The following is a 27,721-nucleotide window of genomic DNA, read 5'->3' on the forward strand; positions in this document are numbered from 1 at the left end:
TTACCATCCTTTATTACGTCTTTATTTTGCGCCATTTGTTTACTTACAGCTCTGCAGGTCAAACCCTTGTAAGATGGGAAATCATACAGTACATTAAAGCTGATGCCCCTTATTTGCTTTGTGCAATCTCAGTGTGTATAAGGCAAGTTTATATACATAAAAAATGCTGCAAAATGCTAAAGAGTTTTAAACTATATCACAACAATTCAGTACGAAGTTGTTTTCAGTCTTTGCGCGTTTTCAGCACTTCAAACATATTGAATGTATTTAGAAACAAAACACAACACTGACTTTGGTGGGACTGTAATCCAGCACACACTGCTTCCTTATTCCTGCTGCAAACTCTTGCTCCCTCTCTCTCTCTGTATCTCTCTCATAAATAAAAGTGAATTGAATTTAACTTATCGCACTAGCGGTGTTAGTCCTTGCTCCTAGTAATTCAGTGGTTTCAATAAAAAGTGTAAAACATTACGTTTTAAGAAACAGTTGAGCCTTCGCGTTTTTGTCTCATCAACTCCAGCTTTTCTCTTGTGTTCCCAGCTACCTCAGCACATATGCTCTTTCATCCTCGTTGCAGAAGGGTCCCGTTTGTGTAATTTCATTCACTTGACCTTTTGTTTTAAATGTCATTGTTAAAATGCGTTATCTGACGATACTTGGAAATATCAGTCAGCCAGTCATTTAGCTGAATATGCTCCTGCAAACAAAGGGTCTATCTAAATGGACTCTCTAACTTTCCTATCATCGCTCCGGCTGTCACTGTTTAACAATAAGAGGAATTGTTCCGAAAAATCACTTCCTGTTTTGTCATTATAATCTCCTGTCGAACAATTGGCCTACGTCTTCACTCCATAGAAACGGGACAATGTTCCAAAGGAGGTCAGATGTGGTTTATGTGTTGAAATGTCGGGGCTGTTCTGGAAGAGTGCAGCAATTCCTAGGGCATGTTAACAGCTTCACTTCTCATATCTTGTTTTTCACATTTTTAATCGAATTTGTTGGCAACGGGACTTGCTGATTCAGCCAATTCAAATATTTAACCAAAAAAATAAGACTCTCCCCATGCAGAGGGACACTTGAGCAAGCATGCTGTGAACCACGGAAAGTGTCTGTATTGACATTGTAAGGAAGATATGACATCCCATTCTCTTAGCGACTGTACACAGCAACACGTTCGGGTGGCTGCGCTGCCTCTGATTGGCTCATATGGGGAGCCACAGGAAGTACCAAGGCATATATCAGTCAACTGGAGGCTAACACTCCAATTCTGTGGAACAATAAACATGGCAGAGTGTGTTTAACACACATCTGCACAGTGTTATTTGCACTTTGTGGCTGCTCTGCTGAATGCAACATTATTATTATTATTATTATTATTATAAATTGAGGAGTCAATACACAATTAATAATTTAAAAAAAGACTTGCTTTCTCTGTTGAGAGCACGGACTATAAAATAGATGATTGAGAGCTAGCCCCTGTTATTATTTAAATACTGTGATAATACGTTGGTTTTTGTATCTTGCTGACAGATGAGGAAGGGGGTTTACAAGATACTTTTGCATTTCATGGAAACCTTCAGAGAAAAAGCATGAGGGTCGGTACGTTCCACTGAGACTATGAAATGTTTGAGCGCCGAAGCCCAAATCAACTCATTTCACGTTTTTTGCCGGACTTCTTGGGACTCAGTGGCTTTCTTTATAAGGTCTTTATTGTCCGTGACTAAAACCTGTGTATTTTTAATTGTTTTGCTTGTTTTAACCAGGGTCTGCCCAATTTTGTTTAGATTACAAAGAGCTTACCCCATGTCTGACTCAAACCTGGCAACATCAGGTAAAGCATTTACACGTATGGCAAGAAGAAAAAAAGAAGACCCCCCTTGGAGCTGCAATACAGCTAATGTGCGGTGTCCTCCCATGTCGTTTTTGATGTGTTCATCCACTTGCCTGTCTCCCTGTAATGTATTTATTGTTCTGGTCCTTTTCCATGTGGGAAGGTATAAAGATCTGTATTTGAAACCTGACACTCTTCAGTGCTGTATCTGTTATCTAACCTATTTTATCTTTTAAATGTTTTTTTTTTTAAGAACCATTACAGAGGCTTTTCTAGACCTCCTGGGACGCCAGGGAAGACATATCATGGAGCCCCCTCCCCCTTATATATATATATATATATATATATATATATATATATATATATTCCTATTCCAAACACAAGTTACTACCAGTTTGGACAGACCATTGACAGCAGAATTAAGGTTGGTATCATTGACAAAGAATGTGTTAACTGCTTGTAGAGAAAGTATAATTGGTAGCACATGACTAACTTCTTTCTCTTTGTGTGCCCTGATTCATAATTTTGGCACTATATGTACATTTCCAGCAAGTCTGCTATCAGGGGCCCCATTAGAGAACTCTCTCACTCCTAACCATGTAATTGCAGTGCCTGGTTTCAGTTGTGCCATTGATATGGACCAATATCAGTTGTCTGTCAGAGGCAGAGCCCACCAGAAAACAACAGCTAGTACGGGGCCCTTTGCGGAGGTTCTTGACCGTGACACGTTGCAGTGTCAAGAAGTGCTTTGTCATTGATAGGAACCAATGTCAGCTGTCCCCTGGAGCCCCCTTCAGCTTGGCTTGCCTGCCCTGCTGTGGCGCCTCTGCTCTCACCAAAGTCAGCTGGGAGAGGCTCCAGCTCACCCACAATGCTAATGAGGATTAAGCTGTATAGAAAATGGATGGATAAATGGATATTATGGTGTTGTCAGTAAACACGGATAAAAAATACAGAGCGACAATCTGTTTTCTCGTTTTATTTTGGTTGGGATGACGCCACTTGACATTCACTTGTATTAGAACCTATAGAGAAGTGTACTGTATGTAGTATTTACTTTTTTCCATGTTATTATGTAGACTATTATACTGTTAAGTTAAGTTAAGTTGTTAAGTTGAGAAACATTTTGTAATTCATTTGATATTGGAACAGCCAGTAAAATCATTTTTGGGGTAAACAAAAAGTACAGTGCACCTTTGCAAAGTCCAAGTGTGCAGTTCAGTGAACAGTATCCAGGATGTGAACAAATATGATCATAAAGGTGCTTCTCAAAAGAAGAATTTTGCATTGGCTGTAGCAATTGAAATACTCTCAATTATTCTCATTCATTATCTGTGGTTGTACTAAAGCAATTCTAAGGTTAGCTTAAAGGAGAGCTGTAGAAGGCACAGATAAAATAAGCAATGTAACTTCAATAGTGTCTACAGGAAATTAATTACAATAGACATCAAGGCACAAAAACTAATACAGTACTTTTGGACGGCATATAGCAGTTAAAATGTACACGTAAAAGCACATTCCCTTTGGTGATTTAATTTGAATAATACATATACATGCTGTACATATATACTTACACTTGTATTCACACACTGACTCACTGAACTCTAACACATGTAGTTGGTTTACTATATAACCAAAATTGATACATTTTACTCAGAAATGGAAAACAAAAATTGAGAGTCGGGTCCAGTCACAAGTCGGATCAGTGAAACAATGAACTGCTCCAACACTACGGTGCAGTATGTATTGAAGCTTGGTCAGTGGCTTTTTAAATCAATACCCCGTAGTCTGAGTTCCGGCGTATACGACATATAATAAATGCAATTTAATACTGTATGGAAACCATGGGGATGTCTTACAAAGTTGATGTGCCTGTAAAACCTGAAGCATTTGAAATGAGTACAGTGATATCGTAGAGTACTTACAATCCTTGAAGGTGGGGTGACATTTGTTGTCAAGTTACAATAACAAGGAGTGCTTTAACACAAGACTCAACACGGTAAAAAGAAATCAAATGTTTGTACTTCAGTACTGTACAAATTATCTTGACTTGGACCCAGAAACAGGATTCAAACAGTGGTCCCTCTCAGCAACATTTATCCAAACACACACCAAAAACCTTCATTCCTTGCCATATGCTGTATACATTACATATATGACTGCAGTTGCACAATATAGATGGAATGCAAAAATGGCATGAATAAATATATTTGACAATGCAATTTACTTTGAAACTGTGTGCAACTACAAATTTGACATTGACCTTAGTCATTAAAAAAATAAAACAAAACATTAGTCGACAACTCCACTCCTGCTGACTTGTTTGCATGCAAGCCACTTCTAGGAAAGGCACTTCAGCCAATTATAAGAGCTGAATTATAATTATAATGGGAGGCTGCTGACAATTTAGTGTCAGCCATGTAGTCTTCAGACAAACTGCAATAATTTAGAGCTAAGTAAACCACAATATTAAATGGGGCACTCTTACCCACATTTCTTAAAAGGCTGAACAAGATTTAATGAAAATTTTCTTGGGATGTTTCCTAATTTTTACAGTGTAGCGACAGCCAGATGACATAAAGCCTTCTAAACAATAATAATAATCCTTCAAACAGCTGTCAGTGAAGTTGCTTAAAGCCATGTGTACGAAAGCGATAATCTGACTCAGGCGAATGCTAAAAAAGAGAACAGTGTAATCTTTCTAACTTCTGTTATCTTCTAAATAGGGTTACTCTGGTGAACAAATTGTACTTACTAGCGCCTTTTTAGCCATGCATCTGAAATAATATGGAAATCTTTGCAATTTTTTTTTCTCATATATTTTCATGTTTGAAATTAAGTAAGGTTAAAAAAAACAAGCAACATGTTTTCACAATGCACACTGACGCATCAGCGTCGTCCAACTTGAGGCTGGCATAAGACATTGAGGGTGTGTGTGGACGTAAAATAACCCCGTTGTTTCTAAACCCTGCCTATATGAGAAACTCAACTCTTGGCTTCCATCCCTCACAATAATTTAGGAGGAGTTCATATAAAAGCACATTAACATTTGTAGAAAATGTGCCTATTTTGGGGTGGCTTGATGAACATTATGAAAATAATATACCCTAAACCTAACTACTTCACTGCAAAATTTAGAAGCTGAATGGGACAATGTGGTGATTGTGCATACTGGTATGCACATTTCTAGTACAGTACAGTTACACACATGCAATGATCCATGCAGTGAATAATCAAGTAGAACCATAATAACAATGTAATTTTCTTAAAGTTTCCAAATACATTCAAGCAGTACAATTCACTTTGGTACTTTATCAATTTAATTGTTTTTCCATCGTTAAAGGTCCTAAAATATCCCACTGGAATCATCCTACAGTACTCCTTCAATGGGGTATTTCGGTACGCTTGTGGAAGGGGTCTCTAAATATGCCGTTGATTGGTCAACAGAGAAATGTGCTCCTGAATTAACTGAACATGTAGAAAACATAAAGCTGATATGATATGATCTCACACTATTTACTTAAATTCACGCGGCTATTACCATCATGCACGCACACTGCCATGGAAAGGCTAGCCCGGGAACTAAACTGTACTTTTCATAATCCATACGTGATTCGTGTTTTAGTTGTCAGTGACTGTAGAAATGCTACAGTATAGTAAACATTTGATTAAAATGGAACAATAAAGATCAACCTCACCTTCACTTCAAACATTTCATATAGTAAAAATTCATCTATGTACATAAAACTTCCACTTTTCTTTGACAATACTGGTGTGTAACATTCAATCTCAGGTCAAAAGGACACGTTAGCACTGCTCAGCTCTGTTGTTTTCTAAAGCCAAACTGTGATCTCATAAGCGTGACCTTTTCCCCAAATAAAAGGATTTCATTAAAATGGAAATTAAACAACAGAGCAGACGGGCTATGGGACCACAGATTATGTGAATTTCACACTTAAGGCCGCCATAGAATCCTCTTCATGCTTGAGAATTTGAGAGGAATCACTAGTCATCTCACTGACTTTTACTTTTATTTTTCTGCACAAATATGACCTTAGGGCTCTTCTGATTCATGGACACAAAAACACACAATAAAACATTAAGAGGCACACAAGTCATCACATTTCATGTCATGATCTGCTGTCTGCTAACACTCACAACCACCAATAAGACAACCTTCACCTTCTCTCTGCATAATACAGTGGGTCTGCGCCTGCATGCGGTAAACTGCAAACATCCTCCTCCCCTTCTTTGGTAAAATCCCGAGAACAAGTTGTCTTTAATGCCTTAGATGGTAAATAAACAAGTTGGGATTTCTTGCAGCTATTTTGACTCTCATGTTTTTACGTAGGATGACAGCCTGAAGCTGTTCACTGGATCATTTTTGGATGCTTTGTGCTGTTCAAAAGATGTTTCAAATGCAGCATTAAAGAATTAGCATCTGATCAATTCCGTTATCACCAAGTTTGCGCTCCCAAATTTTTATTTAAGTTATTGTTACATAAGATTAGCTATTAATCACTGCCAGTCCTCCATGTTAACATGGACATTTGAATTCAACAGCCGTCAATGGCAGTGAATGAGTTAACTATTTTACATTATGTGTCAATTAAGGTCTACTAGGCGATGAACATCAAAATCAGACAAAAGCCTGATTATGATCCAAAAGATGAGTCATCAAATCGAAGCACTATACTCTTCAGTTATTGTTTCGTTGAGCTATAGCTTCACAAACGAATGATGTAATTGAACCCCTTTGGTCGCAATGGACAAAACCACATTTGTAACTAGAATGGCACTCAGTGAAGCACAGACCTTTGCCAAAGTTGAACTGTTAACAAAAGTAAAAAAGTGGACCGCCTTTCTTGAGTTTATCTGTCTTTTTATCAGTTAGCTGGCTACTTTCTGCTTCATGTCAGACTTAACAAACGGATGGATTTTAATTGACTGGTGCTAAACTGGTGGTAGAGCCCAAATCCTCACAAAATGTGATTTTACACCCCCACCAAAATGTTTCTCAAGAAATCGTTTGTGTGGTTTTTGCATGATCCTGCTAACTAACTAATTATCAACAAACACAAACAAAACAATGTCTTTCATGCATTTGTGCTTGGTGGAAGCAACTGGAGTATATAATAACAGTTACAGCACACTGGAGAGAGGGTGTATCTTATACTGGCACTATTGCAATTTCACAGACAAAATAGTTTGGTTTAGTCTTGCCCGGAGTAACACATTTAACACAAATAGAAAATATGTCATAAACGACAATACTAACAGCATTTCATAGTCATTAACGATGTCTGATCACTCCTCATCCTTCATAATTAGAGTTCTTCTGTGATCCAAAACTAAAGTGTACATCCTTCCGCCCGCAATCCCATACATGAGATCATGTCTTCACATCACGTTCAAAATAGCATGACCTTCTCATGCAGCGTCTCACCTTCTCCCAGTCATTATCTTTCACTCGGAGTTCAGCCATTCACCTTGACCCTTTATACCACAGAGTGTTCGTTGTTGTGATGGTGATGCATGCCACCGCTGAGCACCGTGTGGTTAATGGACGACGCCGATCGGTCAGACCCCTCCGCTGTCGTCCCGTTGATGTTCTCCTGCCGCTGGCAGCACAGGATCTGCCTGAAGGTGGCGCTCATCTCCTTATCACGGTAGGAGTAGATGATGGGGTTCATGGCAGAGTTAAACTCGGCGAGAAGCAGGAAGAACTTTTCATAGGTGAGGACGTTGCAGCTGGCACAAAAGACGTCAAGAAGAAGGATGACAAGACCTGGCGTCCAGCAGATTATGAATGCACCTGTGGAGACACAATAAAGAAGATTAGTTCAACATAGGGCCACACAAACTACATCAGTTACAGGAGCATGGATGGGAAAACTGCTGAGTTACTTTTAAGGTAAAAATCCATCTATTTTCTATACTACTTATCCTCGTTAGAGCTGCGGGTGAGCTGAAGCTTATCCCAGGTGAGCGACGCGGTACACCCTGACCAGTCAATCTAAGGTACATACAAACAAACAACCATTCACGCTCATATTTACAATTATGGGCAATTTAGAGTCATCAATTAATCTAAGAGGTATGTTTTTTTTTTTTTTTTTTTTTTATGTGTGGGAGGAAGCCAGAGTAACGAGAAAACCCAAACAAGCACGGGGAGAACACGCAAACTCTAAACAGGAAGGCCTGATGAGCCAAGATCTGAACATTGACCCTCTCGACTGTGAAGCAGGTGTGCTGACTACAACTTCAGTTTACAGCATTGCCTGAAGCCATAAAATAAATACATACTCTTTGGTGTATTCAGATTTTAGTTTGCATTATGAAATATTGCCAGAGGGTGTAAAAGTGCCAAATTGCATACAACATATTAAATATATACAGTAAAACAATTATTTGAACTTATGCAGTAATATGATGGTACCCTTTGTTAAATTCTGTATTTAATTGGTCCAAATAAATTCACTCCAGTTAAATGAATTAAACTCTACTTAAATCATCTTCCTCTGATGAAGAATAATTCAAAAATATCCACATCAATGCACTTAAAAAAACTATTCCCTTTATGGTGAAATTGTATTGACAATACGTTGACATATCAGAAAAATCAAAGCTTCCAAAACCAAAGTTCTATATCAACTACAAAAAGGGTTGAAGAAAAAGGTACCTGAAACAGAAAAAAACAAAACAAAACAGAAAGCAGTTCAGTTGCACAAAAATGTAACCCCTAAAATGGCTAATTTAACACATAACATCTCACATTACCACTACCAAGGAGTATTAGGGCCACACTGAAAAGAAACACAGAAAAAAAATACTTGGTAGTATATTTTTTCTTTTCAGTCTAGGTACAGTATTTGAGTGCTGACGTAGGTAATATGGATTTTCCATTATTTAAAAAAACAGATTTATGAGATGAATGCTCTATCACACGTTGACCCACTAGGAGACTGAATGGCATCTGCAATGTCTCCAGATGATGTTTTGTATAATTCAATCATCACACATGTACTATTCCAAAGTCATTTGGGTGACAAGTGCAGCGGTCTCTGAGTCATTCGTCATGAATGTCAAGGTCAAGTGTAGGGAATTAGGTCAACAGAGGCCAGCCATTTGTCCTAACGACGACTAAACTTCAGAACATTAACCCCTGGAGACAGCAGCACAAAAAAAGTATTGATGAGACATGAGGACAACAAGCTCCTTGATGTGCAGGCCTGTTGTATGTGAGGGTTTGCAGGCAGCAGCTGCAGCAGAAAGGCTTGACCTCACTTTCCAGCAATGTGGGCTGACTCTTTGGAGTTTGTTCGTTTTCCAGAATGTCTTACACCCAAGCTGTCTGCATCATTTGTTTCAACATCCTTCTCTGATCATGACAAGACTTGGTGTAAGAAACATCTAGCTAGTATATAAGAGCAGCAAAAAATATGGCACAAAATATAATAAAATAATCCAGGCTTTCACTGTCACACAAAGAATGTGTCACACATAGCACTGAGACAATATTGTAGGATGTAAATTAAAACCAGATTTTAACATTGCTACTGGATAATCAGGCTTTTGCGTCTCTTTAATCTGTTCGTAAGAATTGTATTTTTAGAAACGTCATGTTTGTGAAAATCTGGAGAATTGATTGCACGTCTTGAACCCATGTCAATGTAAATCTAAGGTGCCTGTAAGCAGATATGGTAAACAGTAGTAAAGGTAAAGACTACAGTCTCAACAGAAGGGCATCTAACTGGGGAAGACGGGAATTTAGAGACCAAATAATGCAAAGGCAGCACATGTACCTTCAGTTTTCTTCATGGTTTCATGATATTTCAATCACATAAGACTGACTCCCAGTTCATATCTATACCAATTTAGCCTAGTTCACGAGCAATTCTTCTGTGTTAGCCAATATCTACCAACCAATCAGCTGGTATGTTTTCCTGCCCAGTTTCCTCAGTCTGCCAATTGAATCAATAGTTGGAATACTCAGTTGTCAGAGCTAAACTGTTATTGCCACACCTGGACTTGGGGTGGGGAGTTACACAGCTGTCCACCATCTTTATTTGGAGTTGTAAATAGTAAAATATTATTATTCTCAATTAACCCTTCATCATTCACCTAGCAAAGGTAAAGATCCACAGTGGAAGAGCCAGAAGGCTAAAGTCGTCTAATGTATTGTGAAAAGGTTCTATTGAAGAACTGCGGTTCAAGTCTTCCACAAATGAGTACATATGCCAATTCAGATCATCTGAGAGGCACAAGAAATCACAAACACAAAATTCTAAACTGGCAATGGAAAATCCCTTTAAAGCAACTGCTTCTCCTCATGAGGCTAACGGATACGCTTCTAGTCTAAACAGAACTACTTAACTAAACTATTAATTTTGTTTGAATTCCATATACAGTGTTCAAACATATTGTCAGTCCAAAAGTAAAAGATCCATCCATTAATCTATTGTCTTTACTGCTTATCTTATTCAATGTGTTGACACAGTGAGAAAGGCAGACTACACTCTCTCAGTGAATTGCAGTGTAATGTGAATGGAACAAATGATCCCATGCCTATTACACAAATTTTGGTTGTCTGACCCACTATACTACCAATGCAAAGCAAAGAGTCTGCATTTCCCCATTAAACGTCTTTCATTTTCGTTATAAATCCAGGGGAATGTAACTACTGGTATCATACCCCATCACACCAACACCTCCTTTCTTCATAAGGATAATGACACAAATTGGGCATACCGTCCACCTCAGAAATCCATCTCATTGCCACATGTATTCCCAAAGAGCAGTTTTTGTGGATGGAGGAATGGAATATGTTTTCTGGCGGACTGAAGCAAACCCACTTGCCTTGTCACTGCTAGAAAATGTCAAAAATAGGGGAAAGAAACTGGAGAAGCAGAGCAGTCTTTGGAGAAATGTAAATAAACACCTCCTCGGCAGTGACTGGAAAGTCTTGAAATGTCTGGAAAACTGTTTTGACATTTTCCAGGTCTTGTCGGGCTTTGTGACAACAACAAATTCAGACAGGGGCATTGCACTTGGTGTTATTTAAAAGCAGCTTTCATACATACCAAGTAGTTACTCAGGGCTGAATCAGATCACTTAGATTGATGAGTCAGGACTAATCATCCTGATTAGCCACTGCATGCCTTAAATCTTATCTTAATGCTGTCAGATAACAACTCATCATCTACTTATTGCAAGTAGCATTTGGTAAATTATATACTTAAAGCATAATTTTCATCAAGATAAACGTGTCCAGCCAAACACACACCAGCACTTTATTAGATAATTACTAATGGCACCAACGCAATAAGACTTCAACTTCACGTAGAACCATCACATAGTTCTTGCATGCTAAGCCTTACAGTCAACATCATAATCATTTTCTTTTCTTACCAGAGAGGACCTCAGTCATGTAATGAAGGCCATTGTTAGATAATTAGTCACAGTAAGTTAACTGTTCCCCCTTTTTTAAATTAGGAAATGTGCCTCTCTCCCAGTGTAATTAGTGTCTGTTTGGGAAGGATTTGGTCTGATGGAATACAAAACTGTGCAAAAGGTCTATGAACAACTCTTGTTGTCAATAAATCTCATGAAATATCATCCATGCATCTATTTTGGATACCGTTTGTCATCATTAGTGTTGCGGGTGAGCTGTATGCTTTGGTTATATTTCCCTACACTAATTTTCTGTTGCTTTGTGTTCGCTCAGGTTCTGGGCGTGGCTGAAGGTGAGCTGGGCTCGATTGTACATGACTGTTTTTGATTATGCTTTACCATTGTTTACAGCCTCTGTATTGCAGTCAGTCTGTGCCAGAACATCTCTCCCTGTTCCTTGGTATTCCCCTGCGTTGACCTTCAAGTTTAGGTACAGTATACGCTCTGCCTTTTGATATCCTTACCTAGCTTTGTCTAGCGATTTTCATTTGTACTTTGTCCAGTTGGACACAGTATCAATGGTCATCTGTCTTGGATGTTTAGAATTGACCTCATTGCTATTTTCCTAAGACACAATTTCGCAGTTGTCTTCAAAGGAGCTTTCCCACATTCATCTTTCTATAAACGTTGCTGCATGTTTTTTTTTCTTTCTTCAATCGAGTTTCTCCATTTTCTATTGTTCACAGTGTCAGCACCTTTAAATTTTTTTCTTTAACACTCGCATTGCCTTGGCCAAGCTTGGTCATGCCTTACTTACAGCAATCTGCCTTTTTTTCCACTCTAAATCTTTCAGTCTTCCCCTGTAGCACCCTCTTTCAGTGTTTATCTCATTCTGTGATTTCCTAAACCAGTAATCATCTCAGGTCGTGACCGGGATGCCATTGAAATAAAGCAGTCAGCAGAAACCATTACTGTATGTATACTTCTGAAATGGCTCTGTGGTTTCCGGTTTGTCCCCGAGAAAGATTTCTTTTTACTCTCCTTTCTCCACATCACTACTTCCACACACTGTATATTAGATAAAATCACAAAGTGTCACTAGGTCAGCATGATTGATAAACAGGCTGGCGGTGTGAATAGAGTGAGCTAATGTTTGGAGAAGCATGCCTAAAAGACTTCTTTGAAATGGTAATAAAGAATGTTTCAAAAACATGGCAAAATGTCCAAAAAAGGATTAGCGAGCAATTGCTTTGAGGTTTCAAATGTTTAATTTTTCTATTTTAGTCCGATTTTTGAGATTTGAAAGTACTTGAGAACTGTGAAATCAATATTCAGTACTCAGAGCTCCTGCATGATGGAAGATTTGCGCCAATACTGATATTTATTCATCTGACTTTGACGTCAGATCCTTCAAAATCAGATATAATATGGACATCAAAGCTTCAGTACGTCAAAGTTTTAAAAAGGTCAGAAAATTAAAAGCAACCCAGTGCTGAGGTACGCATTTGACTTAAGCGTTGCTGTCCGTATTCAGTCTGATACTGTTAACATTTAGTTCTTGATTGAAGGGACAAGAAAGTTAATTTAATTCAAAATGAAAGTTGAGAGTTACTTCCAGAAGAAAACTTTAATTTGCATTCTGGCCTTTTACCAAATCATCAAATCTAATCTGACCTGACTGGGTCTGCTGTCTTGTTGAGCTATGGATTTACTGGCGAACTTGTTGGTGTTTTATTCAGCTTGATTTTCTTTACTTTCGTGTTGCAAGAAAAGGTATGTAAAACAGGGATTTCTGCACAATTGGTCATGAAATGTGATGTGATCTCAATCTAAGTCCCATCAATAGACACATTTTGCCACCTGTTTGTGAGATTTTGCAATGGTCTGATTAAACCAAGTTTTAACTATCATCATACTATACTATACTATATTTCAGTAGTAAATAACAGCTCACAAATTGCAGGATTACTGTGTTCCTATAAAAATGAAGCAAAGCTGAAAAAATAAGAGCAATCAGTTGGGGAAGCCGTTAATGACACATTTCAAAGGAGATTATAGAGTTTTCCACAAATTAGCAATTTAGACATTCTTAAACGAAAACCAGAAGGACGCAACTGTGCCTGATTAAAAAGGCCACACTGTGAACAGGTATTTCTTGCATTATACTTGGGATATTTCAGTAGTAAATAACAGCTCACAAGTTGCCGGAATACTTTGCCTCTAAAAATGAAGCAAAGCCTGAAAAATGAGCAAAATTTGTTGGGCAAGCATTTAATGGTACATTTCAAACAAGATTACAGAGTGTGGTGCAAATTAGCAACTGACGCTTGCTTAAACACAAATTAGCAACTGACGCTTGCTTAAACACAAACCATAAGGACGCTATTGTGCTGATTAGAAAAGCCGCACTGTGAACAGAAATTCCTTGCAATAAGAGCTTCAACCACAGACATACAGAGCATGCACACGCATAACAGGTGATAGTGTGAGCTGCATACCAGGCATCTTCCGACTCTGACAGTGGATGGCAGAGTTTGGCTTGTCACCATGTCAGATGGGTTCTGCCTTCAGAACGTTGACACACAGACAGAGTTATAATAGTGTGGCAAACCAAAATAAGGAAAGATCTTTAGTTGCAATGCCACAGCTTTCATGGCATTTGTGTTCATACACTTGTGGAATGTATGTGTTGGCACGCCGCATGTTCTGATGATCAAGCATCGAACACTAAGACAATCGAGATACAGTAATTCATTCACAGAGGGTCCTGTGCATGAGCCAACACCTGACGCACACACCACACACATGGATAAAGGCTTTTGTTGGGCAGAGGTGTTGACTCAGAGGAGGGACGAGAAAAGAATGATCTCTGTTGGTGTCACTCAAACCTTTTTTTTTCCGGGTGCAATAAGCACCAGCAGCTGAATGCACCAAGAGCACGGGTGCCCATTAGAGTGAAAGTGCCTACTTCGGCAAACATGAGCATTGATAATCAAATAAAGTGCTCTGAAAGACCATTTAAGAGCCACAACAGAAGTGATGGACACTAGCCTTAACTTAAATAGCTTCTTTCACATTGGCCAACTAAACTGGTATTTTCACAGCTTTTTGACAGCTCACAAGTATGGGCGTCCCTGCTAAAGCTACTGCCCCTGCGACCTGACCTCGGATAAGTGGTAGAAAATGGATGGATGGATGTATTTGATGAAAATGGGTTTGGCTGACTCAATTATATCAAATAACACGGAACTACTAAATTTGAGTTGGAGTTACACAAATAAAATGGATGGAAAACCTGCCCAAAATGTATTTGTGTTCATCCAATGAGTAATTTTTTTGAGGATACCAAAAATATTCTAGAGGTAGATGACTATAAAGAAGTCATTATCCAATCAACTGGCCTGTTTGTAGTTGCTACAATGCATTTCCAGCTTTACCTGCTAATTATACAGTTGGATAAAAATGTGGGTTTTTTTCTATGAAAATGTCATAAAATTTGGTCCAGTCTCTTGATGTTTGTATGTGTATAATCATATCTCTGTAGAGGATACAAGCTCATCTGTCTGTGGTTAAACCAATCAAGTGGTTTTATGTTCCCATCATTGGAGAACATCACAGCTGCATCAGAGTTACTCTGAAAGAAGCAGCTCTTGTGTCCCCCAGTTCTATATAAAGCCAAAAGAGTTCTGAAAGGGCACAGTTAAAGCAGATGTCTACGCTTATGTATGTGTTTAAGTGTGTATAACCAACTTGGCCCATTACATTCCCATTCTTTCATTGCCTTAGAGACAGAAACCTGTCATGGATGTCTTTACAGGATCCTGAAAGGAACAAGCAAGGAGGTTGGCAGGGAAACAGCCATCATCTGGCCAACAGATGGGAAAAGCACAATAGGCCATCTCTGAGGGGTATACTGTCAAGCATTTCTTAACCTTTCCTTCAAAAGGTGAACACCAGCAAAAACCCAGCGCTCAAGAGTAATCTTTGGCAACTCTTCTGAAGACTGAAAGATATTCTAGTTCTACTCTGGCTAGGGTATCATGGAAAAAAAATATTTACATATACAACTAAGACGTCAAATGGATGTGATGAAATTTGGTGGTAAAAACACACCATTGCAACTTCTTCACTGAAAAGCATTTTTTTTAAAGTGAAGAGCTCACAAAAATACTTTTTTTTTTTTGCAAAAGGAAACCACTTGGAGTAGCACCACTTTACTCTTCGTTCTCTGAGTTATGCTTATGTTAAAACAATTCATTAGTAATTCTACATAGGTTTAAATCAGTAAGATGTTAAAAACTGAACAAACCTTTGACGCTGACCTTGCATCAGCCCTCTACTGGCTGCTCCTGATATTGAGAACTGTGTGGGTGCTGTAAAATTCCCTGTCTCAGTCTTAGCTGTAACAAGATGAGGTCACTTATCAGAAGTTAGAACATAGCAATGTTTTGAGATTTTTGGGAAACATTAATGACCAGTAGAGTCACTCACTGTTCTGGTAGCCTTGCCACTCATTTCTCTATCTGTATCAAGGATGGGCAACCCTGATTTAGAGGGCCACATCTGGTTTATCAAAACCCCCAAAGGCCAAGCAAGTACCCCGGGCACTCTGGCTTCCTCCCACATCCCAAAAACATGTGTGGTAAGTTGATTTGAAGACTCTAAATTACCCATAGGTGTGAACGTGAGTGTGAATGGTTGTTTGTTTCTCTGTTCCCTGCGATTGGCTGGCGACCCGTTCAGGGTGTACCCCACCTGTCACCCGAAGATAGCTGGGATAGGCTCCAGCATCCCGCGACCCTAGTGAGGATAAGCAGTAAAGAAAATGGATGGATATACATATATATGTGCAATGTGCAATTAAGCCAGCCGCAGGAGTTAAGGTAAGGAGTTGTTCATTTTTTATTACTGTTTTTCAGGTAATTATTTGATAGCCATGGCCGTGTGTTCCAACTTACAAATTCTGAACGGAATTCTGTCTTAAACCACGGACCCCTGAAATATGCATATCATATATTGACAATGTAGGTTCATGTCCATACTTTTAAATGAACTGTCTCTGTTATGTCCACTCTATTTTTTTATTATTTGCCAGCTCTTGGCAATGTAACATATTTGTGTGTAGTATTGTCCGAGTGACTTGTTCAAATGCTCTTTGCCGTCCGGGAGATTGGCGGAGGGCCAGAGCCTGAGTACGGCAAAATGTGTCAGGGATTCGCCTGCCTTACCAGCAACTAGCAGCTTGGTTTGACAACCATTCATTGATATATATTCCATTTTTCTTTATATTTTTATATTGTCTTACCGTCCCAACCTGGATCCTGTCTGACTTGGAACTGTGAGTTCTATGATTCTTCGAGTCGGTATGCTGAACATTTTACAATCCTGTAGAGTGGCTAGCTCTTGTTACGATGTTGACCTTTATTGATACTAACAAGCCAAGGGAACATTCGCGGTCGGGTCATGTGAAAACTAGTGAAACAAAGGATGGTTTGGGCCAGAATAAACAAAGCATAGGTGTGAAAACATGCTGAGACCTATGCAAGCATGTTTGCAGATGCATCACAAATACTAATACCTATGTGTGAAAATACTTACTGTGCATAATTGTGTAAAGCTTTTAATTGTGGATTAGTTAGATGTGCTAATTTCTTGGTAACACAATTTCCCCAATAAAAGTAACAAAGCACCTTCTTGTGACAATAGCTTTAGTCGATTGTGGCAACAGGCTGAGATAGCAGACACATCGGAGACAAATCGCATGGAATCCTCTGGTATGTTTTGTCTAGGACCAAGACATCCTGCTTCTGAGTACCAACATGCACATTTCCCACAATTCAAACTTTAACTCAGTTTTGAGTCAGTTCAATGTGTTTGCTAGTTCAGTGTGTTTGCCATAGAAATATAGGCAAGTAATTTTGAAAAATTGGAACGCTCATTGTCTGAAAAAAACTATTGCACAACAATACTCCTGGAAGCTTGCAAAGTGGGAGACATATCTCTGTGGAATGTTTGGACATAAAACTTCATCAGACTTCACACATTGCTCAGCTGAAAGATAAAACAGGCATCATCAAAGGAGCCTTGAAAATTTACACTGCCAGACCAAAGAAATGTGGCCATACATAACTTTGATTTAATATAAAGCGGGTCTTGTATACATAGGTTGGGACGTAAGAGTTTATCAAATAGAGGTGTATGGAATATGTACACAGTAAAGTCTATTAAAGAGTTTGACCATTGCCTTAAGTAGAGAATTCAAGGACCTAACTATTAATGAAGTGTAGCAATTAAAACACATTTAGCATTTGCCCAATACCCTATTATTTCATGATTTGTTTCTAAATGAGAGCTACTTATTGGGTATTGATTAAAGTGAAGGGCTAACAAGTTTGATACACATTTCTGAAATTAAAAATGCTCAAATTACCTTTAATTACATGCTATTATCAGTAATTAATGATATTCATTGACATGAAGACTGATCACATTATTGATTTCTCACAATCATTAAAAACAATGACTTAACAAAGTTGGAAAATACAGGATATATATTAAGTAACTATGCACACTTTACTGGTAGAAATCTCTGAAAGTGCTTAAATTTCTTATGATCATTTCAACATTCCTTGGAAATCACAATGTCCCATCACTGGTGAGCTATTTTTAAAAGAGGTCCACGTGCTACTTATGTGGCACAGGCACCATGTTGCTGACACCTGCAGAATATAGAACTGCTTCTCCCAAAGTGCCTCAATTCTAATCTTTTAAACTCCACTAATTCATTTAAAAAACCCATTGACCACTCCAGAGAATCCACGAATTCCATCTTAGAGTTAGCTAACAAACCAAATACTGTAGATAGACAGAATGAACAGGAGGAAGATGCTTACCCAACACAATCACCACAGTTTTCAGCAGTGACATCATCGTGTCTTTGTTACGTCGTGGTCCAGAGCTGTGACGTGACATCCTCATTGTCCTTTGGCGCACATAGACAAAGATGTGGGCATACAGCGTCACCATGACAACAAATGTCACCAGGTTAAAAACAGCCCAGAAGACCAGGTAGGAGTTGCTATAAAGTGGTGCCATATTGGAGCATGATTTAATACTACAGATACAATTCCAGCCCACACTTGGAATGGCTCCCATGACGATGGACATGGTCCAGATTATGACGATTACCACCACCACACGGCGGTTGCTCATGCGTGTGTGCAGCTGCATGCGGAACACTGTGATGTGGCGTTCGATGGCGATAGCCAGGAGGTTTGCCACAGAGGCTGTCAGGCTGGTGTCGATCAAACCTTGGCGGAGCAGCCATGTTGAAACAGTCAGACGCCTTGTGTTTGGTCCCGTGTTGAACATCAAGTAGAAATAGGCCAGACCAGCAAAGAAGTCTGCAGCTGCCAAGTTAGCCATAAGGTAGTAGATGGGGAAGTGAAATCTCCGGTTGACATAGATGGCAATCATCACCAGGAGGTTGGCGAGCATGATGAAAATGCAGACTGTGATGCCCAGGCCCATCACCAAGCGACTCACCGTGTTCCAGTCAGTAGCTAGGTACTTGCCACTGCGGTTGTAGAAGAAGGCAATGGTCTCATTATAGTAGCACTGCTCCTCATCCATGATGGTTGTGAAGTTTCTGAAATGAAGAGGATACCTTATGAGTCACAGATCATTTGTTCTCTGTATTCGACATATCCCTGTAGAGCAGTGGACCAACACAATGCAGCTCTTTGAATCTTGACTCTATACTTTGGTCAATGGAATTGGCTGGAAATTAAAAACCTAATGCAAGTTTACCATTGAGGAAGAAAACCAAAGTACCCACAAAGTAATGTTCCTTCTCATGTACAGTACCAGCCCGGTTGCCTTAATTTTGGAAGTTGGATTTCCACTTCAATACAGTACCAAGGGACACAGCCAAAAAAAAAAAAAAAAAAAAAAAAAAAAAACCAGTGCATTAAATGCAATCTTCAAAGATTATCAAAGAACAACAGTGGAATAAATTGAGGGTATTTACTTCTTGACATTTGGCTGGTGGCCACAGTCAGACAAGACTTAGGACAGCAGTGTGTTATCATATTCCTGTACAACAAGGTAATGGTCGCATGTATGTTAATTTTTTGCATTCCTAGGGGGGTACCCTAAATTTGTATAAATGACAGGGCTATGACAAATCAGCTCAATGTAGGACCGATCAGCATTGCTTTAGGTCAAGCATATAGTATCAGGTTGCCATGTTTGGAGCCCCAGTTGACCTTTTTCTACAAAATGTCCCTTGTAGTACCTGTTTTGGCCAATAGAAAAGTGCTACTCGTGGTATAATTGTTCCAAGCCAAGTGGAAAATGGACACAGATAACACTATGTTGTCAGTGGAGAAGACGAAAACTCCATCCAGAATACATGACAAGATATGAAAAAGAGAACTGGAGGTATGCTCGGCAGTTAATGTATGTCAGATAACTGGGGACTATGGCAGAGTGAGTCTATAATGTTGTGATCTAATTGATTACAGAATGAACAAACGGTACAGTATGTGAACGGTAGCATTCCTGGATTTGCTTACTGCAAATATTCCTTGTGTAATTTCACATTTTGACTTTTGTAATAATGTCATCACCAGAAAATGCATGCGCGTGTTAACCTCTGCATTTTAATAAATTGGATCAGTTCGAAATTCTTCAGGAATGGAATAATGGAACTAGATCAATCGGCGATATGGACGAAGAGCTGCTAGCAGAAAACGTCAAGGGGCACACAGTACTCAAATTTCTGAAACAAGGACAGTTTTCATTTAAAATCTTGCCCAATACGGCAACTTTTTGTTTATGCTCCTCCACATAATACAAGAAACAGTATAAATTCAACTACTGTTGAATATGTTCAAAGCTTAGTACAAAAAAAAAAAAAAAAAAAAAAAAAAAAGCACGTTAAACACTTAAAACACTTAAAAACACTTAAACACGTGACTGTAGTTTTGGATTCATGTTTGCTATAAATGGAAGATTTGACTTTGATGAAAATATAAACTGTTAAACTCAATGGTCACGTTTTGCTGTGATGTATTGAACTTTTACCAGCTATCAGTGAAGGTCATCTGCAGTATAAACACCAACCCTGTTGTCAAGTGAGTGTGGTATTGCCAGTACTCATGTTTTAGATAAATAATATCGACAATAATATGCATGTTCCCATGATATTTGTTGAAAACTGCTATTCATTGCTCATAATCAAATTCTTGTGCTTTTTCTCCTTTAGAATGAGTTAAGTGTCCAGTAAAATGTGTTGATTTTCCTCGCAAACCAATGTGTCAGAGAATGTAAACTGAGGTGGTTTCCAGAAACATAAACTCATCTTTTTGGATTTAGACTGAAATGAAAGAACTTTGCAGGATTGTGAAGGTAGAGTGTACCTTCAACTTAGTATATATTAGAAGTTGAACCTTTTTTTAAGAACACGCAACACAGAACACCTATTGTCGACAAAGTCACAGGTTACAGAAACAGCAAGTGTTTACCAGCTGTGTGTGTTTGTGAATAAACCATAGTGTGACATGTGACTAAATCTCCTTTTTCCACCCCATCTGGTCCAGTTTAATGAGTGTTCCGGTTTTGGGGAAAAACAACTCAGAAACTGAGAACGGTAAGAAAGAGTAACAGGACACTTTGAATGAACCCACAGAACTTACAAACATAAACAAATGTAGGAAGAATGTTTATCGTGTGTGTGTATGTGCATATACAACCCCAATTCCAATGAAGTTGGTACATTGTCTTAAACATAAATAAAAACAGATTACAATTATTTGCAAATCATGTTCAACTTATATTTAATCGAATACACTACAAAGAAGATATTTAATGTTCAAATTGATGAACTTTATTGTTTTAGCAAATAATCATTCACATAGAATTTTATGGCTGCAACACGTTCCAAAAAAGCTGGGACAGGGTCATGTTTACCACTGTGTTCCATCACCTTTTCTTTTAACAACATTCAATAAACGTTTGGAAACTGAGGACACTAATTGTTGAAGCTTTGTAGGTGGAATTCTTTCCCATTCTTGCTTGATGTACAGTGTACAGTGTCTCTGTTGTCGTATTTTACGCTTCATAATGCGCCACACATTTTCAATGGGAGACAGGTCTGGACTGCAGGCAGGCCAGTCTAGTACCCGCACTCTTTTACTACGAAGCCACGCTGTTGTAACACGTGCAGAATGTGGTTTGGCATTGTCTTGCTGAAATAAGCAGGGGCGTCCATGAAAAAGACGTTGCTTAGATGGCAGGATATGTTTCTCCAAAACCTGTATGCATTAATGGTGCCTTCACAGATGTGTAAGTTACCGATGCCATCACAGATGCTGGCTTTTGAACTTTGCGTCCATAACAGTCCGATGGTTCTTTTCCTCTTTGGCCCGGAGGATACGATGTCCACAATTTCCAAAAACAATTTGAAATGTGGACTCGTCAGACCACAGAACACTTTTCCACTTTGCATCAGTCCATCTTAGATGAGCTCGGGCCCAGAGAAGCCGGCGGCGTTTCTGGGTGTTGTTGATAAATGGCTTTTGCTTTGCATATTAGAGTTTCAAGTTGCACTTGCGGATGTAGCGTCGAACTGTATTTACTGACATTAGTTTTCTGAAGTGTTCCTGAGCCCATGTGGTGATATCCTTTACACATTGATGTCGGTTTTTGATGCAGTGCCGCCTGAGGGATCGCAGGTCACGGGCATTCAATGTTGGTTTTCGGCCTTGCCGCTTAAATGCAGTGATTTCTCCAGATTCTCTGAACCTTATGATGATATTATGGACCGTAGATGATGAAATCCCTAAATTCCTTGCAATTGTAAATTGAGGAACATTGTCCTTAAACTGTTTGACTATTTTCTTACGCACTTGTTCACAAAGAGGTGAACCTCGCCCCATCTTTGCTTGTGAATGACTGAGCAATTCAGGGAAGCTCCTTTTATATCCAATCATGGGACCCACCTGTTTCCAATTAGCCTGCTCACCTGTGGGATGTTCCAAACAGGTGTTTGATGAGCATTTCTCAACTTTCTCAGTCTTTTTTGCCAACTGTTCCAGCTTTTTTGGAACGTGTTGCAGCCATTAAATTCTAAGTTAATGATTATTTGCTAAAAACAATAAAGTTGATCAGTTTAACATTAAATATCTTGTCTTTGTAGTCTAATCAATTAAATATAGGTTGAACATGATTTGCAAATCATTGTATTCTGTTTTTATTTATGTTTAACACAACATCCCAACTTAATTGGAATTGGGGTTGTAGAAAACCCATACAGATGCCACTTTGTCTCTCTTAAATATCTTGGGACATGGAGACAATCGAGTATAACATGTTTTTGTGTCTAAAGAAAACTAAATGTGGTGTAATGTGCTACAAACAAAACCAAAAGAAAAAGATCACGCACACAAAGATGAATGTTTATTTTCTGTGTGAAGCCTCTCTCTCTTAAACTCCACTCATTTGTCAACAAAAAGGACTGTAAACCCCAACCCCCCACCCCCTCTTGGACTCAATTTTGTAAATACTTTCTTCATTAAAAGGCAGTGTAAAGAAGCCATGTTGAAAGCCATGGAACTTGTAGTCGTTTGTTCCATATTAACTGCAAAGGAAACCTAAAATCTCAAGTTCCTGATATGTTACATCAAATAGTGTAACAGTTTTATGGGTATCTTAAGGCCATAACAAAATTCCTGAATGGATTTTTTTGCCCACACTGTACTATAAAGTTAAAATGTAGCTTATTACCCTTAATCCAAGACAAAGACAATATAGTACTGACCAACATACTGGATGGGGATTTTGGCAGCATACCACATCCCAGTATTCCTCAGCCAAAACGGGTGTGTGTTAGGCATGGCAGTCAACCGATAATAGAGTTCTAATCAATAAACTTTATTCATGTTCGTTTATGTTTCCAATTTCCCAGTTAGGCCAATATGGAGCTCTGTGTTTGTTTGGGATGGATGTATTCCATTCATTGAATTAACAAATTCTACAACCACAATATAGAACATATTGTTAAATTAATACCACTCACACACAGCGAGCACAAATTACACATACTGGAGGTTGGATATTAGTCTTTCCAAGCACAGTAAGCAGGGGCGAGTCTAGGTTGAGTACTACGGGTGACCTAATTTTGGAAAGTATCCTTCTGAAATTTGATCAACTTTTTAGACCTTGAAAAATAACAACTACACAAAAAAGAAAAGAAGAAAAACTAATTATCATGAAATAATGTGGCGGCACGGTGGGCGACTGGTTAGAGCGTCAGCCTCACAGTTCTGAGGACCTGGGTTCAATCCCCGGACCCGCCTGTGTGGAGTTTGCATGTTCTCCCCGTGCCTGCGTGGGTTTCCTCCGGGCACTCCGGTTTCCTCCCACATCCCAAAAACATGCATGAATTGGAGATGCTAAATTGCCCGTAGGCATGACTGTGAGTGCGAATGGTTGTTTGTTCCTATGTGCCCTGCGATTGGCTGGCAACCAGTTCAGGGTGTACCCCGCCTCCTGCCCGATGACAGCTGGGATAGGCTCCAGCACGCCCGCGACCCTAGTGAGGAGAAGCGGCTCAGAAAATGGATGGATGGATGAAATAATGTTTTTTTTTAAGTCTCTCACCTGCACCTGGCTGACTTAAAAAGAAAATAGCGTGTGTCTATCTATTGAAAAGCAGACGTTTGCAAACAGTGTTTCATCAGGTGTCCTGTCGTATACTAGCATTTAACTAGATTTAGCACATTAGTTATGGCAATGGAAGCGACTGAGACTGCCATGTTTTTTGGTTGTTTTTTTTTTAACTGAAAATAAACACCCACACTGCAAAAACTTAAAATCATTAAAAAAAAGACTCATCATGTTGTTTTTAGCTAATATTTACTTGAAATAAGTAGACAAAAAGTTTGCCGGGAGTATGTTGTTTTTTTTCTAAGGTTTTTTTTTTAATGTGATGTGTCAATTTTAATTGGTTCTGACTAGATTTTGAACTAAGCAGTACACCCATTACAACCCCCTGCCGACTATGCAGACACATAACTTAGTGTCATGGTCTGTGTTTTGGTTTGGGTTGTGCTTAGTTTTGTTCCATGTTTTCCTGTGTTTCATGTTTGTCGTGTGCTCAATAGGTTGTTGTGTCCACCTGTTCTCGTCTACTTTGTGTCGACCAATCACCTCTCTCCAGCCACTCGTGTCTTGTCCAGGTGTTCCTCGTTGTCTCGTCAATCTGTTTGTATTTAGTTCCCTGGTTTCTTTCAGTTGTTGCTGGTTCATTGTCGTTGTCACATGTCTTTGCCATGTCATAGTCGCCAGTTGTCTTTATCATTGTGGTATGTCATTGTCAGGTGTCTTTTTCCCTATCTATTTCACGTCTTACTCACAGGTCATAGTTTGTTTCCAGTTTTAGATATTCAAGTGTTTCTTTGTTACTTTGGTTTGGTTGTTATCTGTTGTGGGACTTCGTTCAGTTTTGCTTTATCCAATATCCTTGTTTTCCTTTTTTGAAGGTTAAATATTATTATTTTGAGACTCCCGCATTTCTGCCTTGCCTCCCTGCTTCCCTGCAATTGGGTCCACCATGTTCTTGCCTTGCATTCCTCGCCTTCGCCCTAACCACATATGTGACAGAATCAACCGACCAGAACAGGACCCAGCGGGAAGAACATGGCGTCACCCTGGACACCACCAAACTGCCTCCCACCGTCCTCAGCCTGCCATCCATACTACCCTCCTCCAGTAAGCCCTATCGTTCAGTCTTCTCTGTCCTTTTCATCAGGTCCCCCCACTTGTCCTAGTTATTCACCATGCCCTACTATTTTACATCCACATGTTTCTTTAGATTCTGATTTTTCTGATTGTGAAGATGGCCCCGATTTAGTTAACCTCCTGTCTGATTCTGAATCTGACACAGATTTAGATTTTTCTGGTTCCTTCCCTAGTTTATCCCGTCCTCGTCAGTTTTTGTCACGTCTCCCCGTTTCCAACCCCAGTGAGTCCAAATCCTTTCCCTCGGACCTTTTCTTGGGCACCCGTTTGGCCATCTACCCGGGACCGCCGCGTGGTGGCCAACGGAGGCGCCCAAGTAAAGGTCAAATTTTGCCCCCTCGTTGTTTTTCCCCTGTTCACAAGTCACTTAATTTTTCACCTGTTCCCACACGTTCCACGGCTCCAATTAAGTCACGTCTAGTCAAACCTGCCACCATGTTCAGTACCAGCCATTTTTCCTAGTTCACCTTCCCGAGACCTTGTGCACTCTTCCACTCCCGTACCCTCTACTCCCAAACCTCAATGGCGGCAGGCTGAGGAAGCGACTGCAGGCCCCGTTCCGGCTCCTCGGCAGCTGCGCCAGGCTCCCGTTCCGGCTCCTTGGCAGCTGCGCCAGGCTCCCGTTCCGGCTCCTCGGCAGCTGCGCCAGGCTCCCGTTCCGGCTCCTCGGCAGCTGCGCCAGGCTCCCGTTCCGGCTCCTCTGCAGCTGCGCCAGGCTCCCGTTCCGGCTCGCCGGCTCCGGCGGCGCTCGTCCAGCGGCCGCCACCCGTCCTTGCTCCGGCGGCGCTCGTCCAGCGGCCGCCACCCGTCCTTGCTCCGGCGGCGCTCGTCCAGCGGCCGCCACCCGTCCTTGCTCCGGCGCCGTTCGTCCAGCGGCCGCCACCTGACCCCGCTCCGGCGGCATTCGTCCAGCGGCCGCCACCCAACCCTATTGCCTAGGCCCTGCATTACCATTGGGTTCGGCACCGTGGCCGTCCACCTGAATGTCCCTGTAAAGACCCTGGTGCTTGGCTGAGCGGTTCAGGAGGTCGTCCAGGACCTCAGGTGGCCTGGATGGCCACCAGACTGACCTGAGGGGTGGACTCTGTACCCTCCTCCAGGCCCCCTTCCGCCCACCCTGGGTTGGTGATTTTTTTTTGGTTGTTTGGGGAATGTCTGGGATCCGTTCCTTTAGAGGGGGGGTACTGTCATGGTCTGTGTTTTGGTTTGGGTTGTGTTTAGTTTTCCTGTGTTCCATGTTTGTCGTGTGCTCAATAGGTTGGTGTGTCCACCTGTTCTCGTCTACTTTGTGTCGACCAATCAGCTCTCTCCAGCCACTCGTGTCTTGTCCAGGTGTTCCTCGTTGTCTCGTCAATCTGTTTGTATTTAGTTCCCTGGTTTCTTTCAGTTCTTGTCGGTTCATTGTCGTTGTCACATGTCTTTGCCATGTCATAGTCGCCAGTTGTCTTTATCATTGTGGTATGTCATTTTCCCTATCTATTCCACGTCTTAATCACACGTCATAGTTTGTTTCCAGTTTTAGATATTCAAGTGTTACTTTGGTTTGGTTATCTGTTGTGGGACTTCGTTCAGTTTTGCTTTATCCAATATCCTTGTTTTCCTTTTTTGAAGATTAAATATTATTTTGAGACTCCCGCATTTCTGCCTTGCTTCCCTGCAGTTGGGTCCACCATGTTCTTGCCTTGCGTTCCTCGCCTTCGCCCTAACCACGTACGTGACACTTGGAGCAATTCAAGAGGAGACATTGAAGCATCGCCATGTGGTCAAGTGTCATTTAATAGATTGTGTCAGGGTTGTAAATCAAGCATTAGGTGGTCATTAGCGTTACCACAGCTGGAAATGTCTGTAGCGATTCGGACCATAGATATGAAGACTATAACGCGCTGCAGCAGCCCGGCTAACCGATGTACCCAATGGGCATAAATTAAGTCATAAATTGCTGATTTCTCAACCGATTTTCACAAAGTTTACTTGTTTGTCAATGTCAAAGCATGTTCTATCAATACAGAACATTTTTTCTAATTATATATGTATTTTTTTTTTTTTTTTATTGAGATGACTTCATAGGGTGGGCTAAGGCAAGATTTGGGTGGACTGGGTGCCCCCCCAAAATAGGGCTGCCCATATCACTAACAGTGAGTATAGACATCATCATCATCAATTGAACAGATTGTTTCCTGAACATTAACAACCAATGGAGTAGTCACAACAATACAGTACCTACACCTGGAGAGTACTGAGATCCACTACAAGCGCTTTCTCACATTCAACCTTTACAAAGATTACAATACCCCTTTTTTGACTGACAATGCCCCAGTCATGTCACTAAATAAGGTAAACAAAATATTGACATTTTGGATATACAGTTCTCCAGATAGACCACTGCCAAAATTAACATCATTAAATAAAAAACCCTCATACAGTACATATTGAATAAAAACTTTGCAAGTCTTGTATTGGATTGTGCAAGTGTGCCCAATCAGTGGTCAAATTTCACACAGGAAAAAAAGTATATCGATCCATGTTTCTGTTACTTTATGGAACTTAATGGAACCTAAATTGAAAACATATCCAACCCTTCCTATAACTTGCACTCGTGTCTCCAGAGGAAATCATGACTTGGCCATTAATAGCACTGAAAGGAGAGAGACTGAGTGACAGCAGCAGCCCTAATGCCTGATAGATCCATAATGA

The 27,721-nt window shown here is 40.0% G+C and overlaps 2 protein-coding genes across 5 annotated transcripts in view; one reads left to right on the top strand and one right to left on the bottom strand.

The window, feature by feature from the left end:
• Positions 1 to 2,795: 2,795 nt before the first annotated feature.
• The window catches only part of lpar1 (lysophosphatidic acid receptor 1), a 34,711-nt gene continuing 9,785 nt past the window's right edge, over positions 2,796 to 27,721 (bottom strand). Inside the window, exons 2-4 of one of the 2 annotated variants that reach the window (XM_061800136.1) lie at positions 18,118 to 18,872; positions 15,534 to 15,624; positions 7,462 to 7,646 (exon numbers count right to left, since the gene is read on the bottom strand). In XM_061800136.1, the coding sequence (XP_061656120.1) occupies positions 7,598 to 7,646; positions 15,534 to 15,624; positions 18,118 to 18,856 (879 nt within the window). In that variant the 5' untranslated portion in view covers positions 18,857 to 18,872 and the 3' untranslated portion in view covers positions 7,462 to 7,597. Of the gene's footprint in view, positions 7,647 to 15,533; positions 15,625 to 18,117; positions 18,873 to 27,721 lie in introns of both variants that reach the window. The other variant, XM_061800135.1, reaches the window with a different exon arrangement.
• On the top strand, positions 11,485 to 26,137 carry LOC133490271 (serine/arginine repetitive matrix protein 1-like). Of its 3 annotated transcripts, XM_061800137.1 has the most exons (6): positions 11,485 to 11,714; positions 15,042 to 15,170; positions 15,758 to 15,866; positions 15,968 to 16,107; positions 24,769 to 24,997; positions 25,560 to 26,137. In XM_061800137.1, the coding sequence occupies exons 5-6, from the start codon at positions 24,926 to 24,928 to the stop codon at positions 26,040 to 26,042; spliced, it is 555 nt and encodes a 184-aa protein (XP_061656121.1). In that variant the 5' UTR covers positions 11,485 to 11,714; positions 15,042 to 15,170; positions 15,758 to 15,866; positions 15,968 to 16,107; positions 24,769 to 24,925; the 3' UTR covers positions 26,043 to 26,137. The 3 variants fall into 3 exon arrangements, with proteins under 3 accessions (XP_061656121.1, XP_061656123.1, XP_061656122.1); XM_061800139.1 differs by lacking the exon at positions 15,042 to 15,170; XM_061800138.1 differs by lacking the exon at positions 11,485 to 11,714 and having other exon boundaries at positions 14,890 to 15,170.

Source organism: Phyllopteryx taeniolatus, chromosome 15, assembly GCF_024500385.1.
Source record: "Phyllopteryx taeniolatus isolate TA_2022b chromosome 15, UOR_Ptae_1.2, whole genome shotgun sequence".
Classification (NCBI taxonomy): Eukaryota; Metazoa; Chordata; class Actinopteri; order Syngnathiformes; family Syngnathidae; genus Phyllopteryx; species Phyllopteryx taeniolatus.

Excerpts from the sequence above, each read along its gene's own strand:
- LOC133490271 (XM_061800137.1), top strand. The coding sequence starts at position 24,926 with ATGGCGTCACCCTGGACACCACCAAACTGCCTCCCACCGTCCTCAGCC. Across the intron at positions 24,998-25,559 it reads ATCCATACTACCCTCCTCCA|GCTGAGGAAGCGACTGCAGG; the intron begins GTAAGCCCTATC and ends CAATGGCGGCAG.